The sequence below is a fragment of the Mizuhopecten yessoensis genome, unplaced genomic scaffold (genome assembly GCF_002113885.1).
Source record: "Mizuhopecten yessoensis strain PY_sf001 unplaced genomic scaffold, ASM211388v2 scaffold3689, whole genome shotgun sequence".
Classification (NCBI taxonomy): Eukaryota; Metazoa; Mollusca; class Bivalvia; order Pectinida; family Pectinidae; genus Mizuhopecten; species Mizuhopecten yessoensis.
Window position 1 is genome coordinate 568,960 of NW_018405170.1, and position 7,843 is coordinate 576,802.

The 7,843-nt window shown below is 36.7% G+C and overlaps 1 protein-coding gene across 2 annotated transcripts in view; it reads left to right on the top strand.

Annotated features, from left to right (window-relative positions):
• Positions 1–4,811, top strand: part of LOC110447950 — a 28,507-nt gene extending 23,696 nt beyond the window's left edge. For both annotated transcript variants that reach the window (XM_021493949.1, XM_021493948.1), the window contains exons 2-4: positions 373–454; positions 3,047–3,359; positions 4,287–4,811. In XM_021493949.1, coding sequence (XP_021349624.1) covers positions 391–454; positions 3,047–3,359; positions 4,287–4,524 — 615 coding nt within the window. In that variant the 5' untranslated portion in view covers positions 373–390 and the 3' untranslated portion in view covers positions 4,525–4,811. The remainder of the gene's footprint in view (positions 1–372; positions 455–3,046; positions 3,360–4,286) is intronic.
• Positions 4,812–7,843: the final 3,032 nt, after the last annotated feature.

Consider the following 7,843-nt stretch of genomic DNA (forward strand, 5'->3'; position numbering starts at 1 on the left):
CTATCAATTATATGAATTTTTAAACCTTCATTGTATACTAGAAATGTGAATACTGAAACTGTGGCAGTTATGGTTGAGATGAAAGTTTTTAAGTGTAGCAGTTTTGTGAGTGCTGAAACCTACAACACATATAGGAATGTTGAAAGCTGCAAACATTATGGAATTAGAGAAATATATAGCAGTTAATGTAGGGATGAGTGCTATTAGAGTTATAAAAATAATGAAACCTGTAGCAGTTATGAGCGCTATGAAAGCTATAAAAGATATGGAGGAAATGAGTATTAACCAAATATATCGGAACTAGGCGAGGTTCAGAATTGTTGTTTATTACTGATGTATATTATATATATAATCAATATAAATTGTGTATAGTTACAGGAACCGGTCGACATGCTATCTTTGCGGGAGAAGGCGGAACACAGAGCCCTGTCAGGATTTGCAAAAGACCGAAAAGGTAACTTAATGTGATACTACATTTATTTTAAGGACACTAGTCCATTATTTCCATATTTTTTTTTAGTTGGTTAAATTGAATAAATTGATACATGTTTCGACACACTTTTCTAAATTATCTTAATGATATTATAGCATCATTCAAAGATACGATACCCCTACCTACTGCGATAGATTAGGGTCTAAGACGATTTTTTTTATTTAGGAACTTATAAAACATGACATTACATATAGTAATACCAAGACCTCTTTCCTTTTAAACAGGAAGTCGATCATGACCGTATTTGCTTACAACAGTAAATAATCTTATGGATAAGCGTTTCTGCTTCATCGCCGGCACCCTCCATGTAAATCTAGGTCAACTCATTGTCTTATCAAGTCCTCAAAGAGACAATCAGGAAAGGGGAAACAACAACAACAAACATACTCATGGCCGTTATGAAAAAGTTGATATTCTTATCGCACAAGGGAATACAAATTCAATATTTCCTAATGAGATCATACTCTTCATCAGCCCGCATCTCTCAAAAACCCAATGTTATGAGACATCTAAAACAGAAAAAGCAAATCCCACGAATACTAAATCAGCTGCCCAGATTGGGAAACAGGGATATTACTATCAAGAAAAGGAAAGTTCACAATCGGAAAATTAAATTCGTCACGGTTATCGTACAGCTTAGTAGTAAGCTGTCCCTTTTGGTCATGTTGTAAGTAAGACAGAGGTAAGTGGCTGATGTAGGAGAGTCTATAGTGTCCTTGATTTCAAATCTAGGAGGGTATATACGATCGACGTGGACAGTATATTTCTATTACTAGTATTTAAAGATACTACATCGTCAATAGTTCTAAAAGGGAAGTTAAAGATATTAACAAAGTTTGTGTTACCAGTCCTGAAAAGTTCTACACTAAATTATGAAAATATGAAAACAAAACACAAACTAGTCGTCTAGAAGAACAGCACAGTTTGTTCTAAAGAAGTCTACAGCATATAAATAGTTATATCTCCGTTTACCAAAAGTAATGAAATACTTGCAAAATAAGTAAATACTTGTTTAATCTTGTGAATTTGCGCCATTTTGTTTTTGGTTTTGTAACATACCTGATTGCTAAAGACTGAATTTATGGTTTTAGGATACACATTCGAAGGTTATAAACCCGAATCTTGATTTGATAAAAAAATGTCCGGGTTATCGTCAATTTCCATTAGGATACATAGAATGAAAAAAGCTAACGAATTATCAGTGATATGTAAAATTCATTAGCAGGAAAAAGCTGGCGTGTTTCTCTCGAGGAAATGAAAACAAAATGTAAAGTTAAATAGGTAAGTATGTCGTATACGGACGTGTAACGGGCGGGGGCCATAATTGATATAGAGCAAATGTCACGATATAACTCTAACAAAATTAAAAGTTCTGTAATTTCTCGTTTAAAGCATATACGAATATGAAATTAAAGGAATGTGTAAGCAGCATATCTCCCTTCTTTGATAGTCATCGGATGTAATGATGAAAATTTTAGAAGGAATCGTGTAAAATAAAGATTCGTTGCGCTACAACTCATAAATCTGCATATTTACATTTCTGAAAGCAACTTTAATTTCTTTTCCATTAATACTAAGAAATATAGGCTATCGTTGAAAGCGCAAAACATACATGTGGCATCAGTCTTGTAATAAACAGAATCTAGTTTCAAAATGATGTAACCGGGGCGTTACAACACCATTAATGCGCTCGAAACAACAGCTTTCGAAAGCCGCAAATAAAATATCTTTTTAATGACACCAATAAGAACGAGTTCAAAAGAAGATTACAGCTGCTGTTAATGTTTTGACCTTTCTAATGATATTACAGACTATTAGTTTGACGTGTCAAATTTGTGTATCCGCGCTGTTATAGCTAGGATATAAACACTTCACATTTTGTTGTATCCGGACTGTTATAGCTAGGAAATAACCACTTCACATTTTGTTGTATCCGGGCCGTTATAGCTAGGAAATAAACACTTCACAATTTGTTGTATCCGGGCCGTTATATATTATGGCTAGGAACTAAACACTTCACATTTTGTTGTATCCGGGCTGTTATAGCTAGGAAATATACACTTCACATTTTGTTGTATCCGGGCCGTTATAGCTAGGAAATAAACACTTCACATTTTGTTGTATCCGGGCCGTTATAGCTAGGAAATATACACTTCACATTTTGTTGTATCCGGGCTGTTATAGCTAGGAAATAAACAATTCACATTTTGTTGTATCCGGGCCGTTATAGCTACGAAATAAACACTTCACATTTTGTTGTATCCGGGCCGTTATAGCTAGGAAATATACACTTCACATTTTGTTGTATCTGGGCCGTTATAGCTAGGAAATATACACTTCACATTTTGTTTTATTCGGGCCGTTATGGCTAGGAAATAAACACTTCACATTTTGTTGTATCTGGGCCGTTATAGCTAGGAAATATACACTTCACATTCTGTTGAATCGTTTCCCCTCATTGATTCCATTGAGTATATCGCTTTAACATTTAAGCCATCTATCAGCATTTGACACTCCAATAATATTTAAATAAACTATATTTTTCTTCTCTAGATAACAGTGATTATGTAACACAGCATTTGAAACCGGAATCTCAACCAGACTTTCAGAGATCCCTCACACTTCCACAATTGGTCCAGAGTTCCTCCCCCTCCCCACGATCCACACGGAGGGAGAATCCCCCAGAGTTCCCACATCCGCTAAGAAGCCCGGCGAGACGGAGAAAGCCTTTTGAATCTAAAGTAAAGCTTCCAACCTTCAGGGCCTTAAACAGAACATTTGATCCCATTCCACAGTTCATAGAACCGAATAAAAAACGGAACTATGCTACCAAAAGTATGGATTTCTGGGAGAAACAAGTGACGAAGTAAGTTTTATTGTGACAGTACTGTAAAAAAATTCTAGGGGTTTCTATTTTTACGGTTTTCACGGAAATAATCTATACCTCGAAAATACAACCTGCGAAATCAAAGACAAATTAAGCCATTCCTACCATAACACACTATGCTATGGCCACTTGGCTCGAATTCTGCGAAAAAATTGATCTCACGAAAATTGATTCGCAAAATTAGGGACCACGAAAAAAAGACATTCATAGTAACATTTGAGAAATTATATTCATATGAAGAAAAGTTAAAGTTCTACGTGGGATTATCTTAAAAGTTATGAAGTTACAATAACATATCAGTTGAATTTTAAAATTTTCATTAGAAAAGACACGGTCCTCAGGATTTTTGTTTTGTATTAACGAGATGTCTGTCATGTTTTCTTATTAAACTGTAAAGGTGAACATAAAAACACTCCTAAACAGTTTCAGACTGCCGATCACATTTCCAGTTTCAGGGATGAAACATTTGAGATTCATCTACCGTTAAACAATTATTTGTGTTTAGTATTTTGGGTGGGGGAGTAATCCAAGGTTTGTCCTTAGGTGTTTACGCTTTACTATGTATTTTTCGCCGGAGCCGTTTGAGTTCGTTCAGTTTAACGCATGCAGTGCACACTGAATGCTTAGCATTTTCGGGATTTGTTTCCAAAACGGTTTCTGCATAATACAAAATTGGGTTTTAATACAAAATCACCGAAATATGAAAGGTGAACACAGCATTCGAGTTACCTCCCGTTGAACGATCAACATGGTTTTCACACAATAGAATGCGCGTTGCCTTTTTTTCTGTTGCAGTTTACCCCTTGTCTATTCATGTGTGTTTAACAATATCATAAAATCTGCGGTTAATCCTATTATATATTATATTTTTTTGATAATAATGCGTTTGTTTTTAATTTTATCCAGGGTTGTTCCAGATCGTATGAAGTTTGCCATTTCGAACGACTACCAAGCGCCTCCTGCTGTCTGGGATGACCGCGACCCTTACACATTCTCATCAAAATCCTGTTTTTATGACAACAAAAAGTACGTCCCTCACCGTGACTTCAAAATTAACCCAGAATGGATCTCCGAGAGTATGCACGTTTCGGACTATTCTCCGGCGTACCGGACATGCCCGCTCCGCTATGGATGGTGTTGTTGACGAAATAGGCTCAATATTAAGTTCTAAGACACATTTAATACCGACACATGTGTACATGTGACTACAGATAGAAAGTAGGCGGACACACACACACCGTTTTCATGCTATGCACTTCTAATTTTTCATATAGCTTAACGCTTGGCCTGTCAAAATCACATTGTTTTATGTAAATGATTACGATATCAAAATGTGTTGCTCTGTTTCAGGAAAAGTCTGCGTATTCTGTAAAACAAAGGCTTTTGTTATCACAGTTATGTTATTACCAATAAAACTATTATTCTAAATATTGCGGGACAATTTTATTGGAGTTATCTTTCTTAGTATAGCGCATCCACGATATTCCCATCCTCGATATCCAAGCGTTACGCTCACTTTCGCTCTCTGCACCCCTGGAATATGTCATAGAAATATTGAAGACTCAGTGTGCAGCATCCTGAAGATGAGACGAGAAGACTAGTTTGATCCTTTGATGTACATCTAAAGAATCTCGCGGTCACGTAACGGTAAACATTGACAGGCTTTGAAGTCAGGCGTCGCTCCTTTTTAATGTTCAAAGGACAAGTATCAGCCTAGTGTTTGGTCAGGTTTTTTTTACCTGAGACCAATCAAACAGCTATCTGCTTGTCTTCAATTTTGCTATGACCCTTTGATGTACATCAAAAGAATATGTCGTTTGCGTAACGGTAAACTTGACTGGCTTTGAGATCGGGTGCCGCTCCATTGTAATCTTCAAAGGACATGTATCAGCCTAATGATTAATAAGGTTTTATTTGACCCGAGACGTATCAAAAAGCTAGCCGTGTGCCTTCAATTTTGTTTCGTTCTTCTAGGACTCACCGGTAATACAAAATTGTCTTAATTACTTTTGAAACAGATAGAGAGGTACATAAAAACCCTTATTATCGAAATGTAAAAAAGTACGAGTTAATTTCAAATAACATCAGGGTAAAGTGTGGATATTATGAATCGTGCGACTACTCCAGAACTTACTGTGGATACCAAGGATACGGTAAGCATCCGGGTACTAAGGAATCATCCAGCAGAGTCTACCATCTTGTATATTGAGAGATGAACGCCAAGCACAAACATGTGGTGGCACCTTTAATAATTTGGTTATAGAAACAGTATGCCAAAAATGAATAACGTACACTGCACCATACAGCTCATCGGCGAGGCTAGTAGCCGAAAAGTTGGAGAAACCGAATGGGATGTGTACAAAACTCCTTAATTACTAGCCCTTATAATATGTCACAACTACTATGTGCGCTTCAAATTTCAAATATAGTAGAACATACAACACACACAACTAAAACCGCACAGAGACAGACCTGAGAGGAATTTATCAACATGAGGCGCATTATTAAAATTCTTATATTTGGCATCGATCGACCCACACATACCCAATATATATCCGATCTGCCGATTGGAGTCCATATGCTGCATAAGCGCAGGAATGGGTTGGTCAGCACAAAATAAGTATGTTTTGAGGTTTGTTTAGACTGCAAAACCATGGAAACATAACAACCCTTTGCTTTTCAATCAAATGCACCTTTGTTGTTTGCATTTGTTAAATGAACTTACAATTTATACCCCATATGTTATATGTGGAATTCGATTTTTATGAATAATTTTCACTCCAGGTACCTATCATGAAAAGTACCTATGAACTAAGCATATGTTATATATGGAATTCGATTTTTATGAATAATTTTCACTCCAGGTACCTATCATGAAAAGTACCTATGAACTAAGCAAATCCATTTTTTTCATTCGCGTTAATCAATCGGTAACCGTCGGCACTTTCCGTAAACGGGAAAACTTTTTCTCGTTTACGGAAAGTGCCGACGGTTCCCGATTGCGCGATATGTACCTGTTCCTCCCTTTCCAAAAGTGTTTCACTATTAGCATACCAGTCCCATTGCAGGCAAGATACTAGAGAATCCATGAGGTTTTCATATGCACAGTTACCTTCCCTTAATTTTGGTTTTGATAAAAACTGTTGTGCAATTGGGACAGGTCATTTCCGTTGACAAACTAGCTCAGCTACAGAATGTAATAATCTATTTGAGCTTCAGAGGTCAAATCTTGGTCTGGTTCGGCTTCAATTTAACACTCAGAATACTGCTGTTGGTTATGTTTTGTTTTTTCAACATGTTTTTATGATTTTGTTTTTAAAGCTCTGCAAGGTTTTCTTTTCAAAATAATATTCATTCAAGCTATAGTCATGAATAGTCAGGCATAGTGACAGTTTTTAGCAGTGGAACAGGGATCCTTACAAAAAACATTATTTGTATGAATAGTAATTAGGATTGATTGACAACGTACTTGTGAGGGATATACTTCTACTCTTTGTACATTAATTCGACTACCCGACGACACCTCATTGCAGAAACATGCGCCATAGGTCGGCCATCGACCCTATATGTGACAACTGCATTAAAAAGGCAATGGTTTCTTCTGACTTTCTATTTGTCTTAAACAGTTTGCAATTTCGAGATACAAAAACAGAATCATACCGAATCTCCTTCTTCGACTATATAGTATCTGAAAGAATTGTAAAAAACGTTTTTTTCTATGGATTCCGAGCCACATCGGAATGAAAGTTATTGCAAATTCTAACAGAGCAGCTAAATATGCGGTTAATCACCGACATACCAGTATAGAACTGCCACTTTGATGTAAAAATTTCTACCCAATTATTCGAGATGCCATTCAATATGAATGGCACCAACTCAGATCCACCGAGACCAGCAGCGAACGTAGCAGCAGACGTTTTAAATTATAAGAAAAATTCAAAACTTGTTTGCCACGTCGGAAAGATATCAGAGAGGAGGTTGTCCTCTTTCGGCTCGTGGCCGGTCACTCTCCATTTACTCTGGAGTTTTTTGTTTTTTTTATAAATATGAATATAAACTTTAAATATTTTAAAACAATTACGAAACAAATTTTTATAACCGTATACTTATCACTCTTGTTAGCCCTGATGTTAGAGCGCAGGGGTCATACTTTTGGCCGATACCGGAGTACCCGGAGAAAACCTACGTATCCGAACATGTAACCCCATACCTTTCCATGTCCGATCGGGGAATCCAACCCGGCCGTCTTGGTGAAAGGCAACTGCGTTATCCACTGCGCAACCCGATCACCTTAAAAAATGGTTAGAATTTGAGATAAAAACGTTATAAAGTTTTAGATACAGGATATGACTTTATGTCCGTAGACTTGAGGCGTTGTTCAAACTTGAAAAACCTATCGCTCTATTATTTAGATTCTGATGTCTCGAACCGCCCTGTCCCATGTTAACGTTACCTACACATAG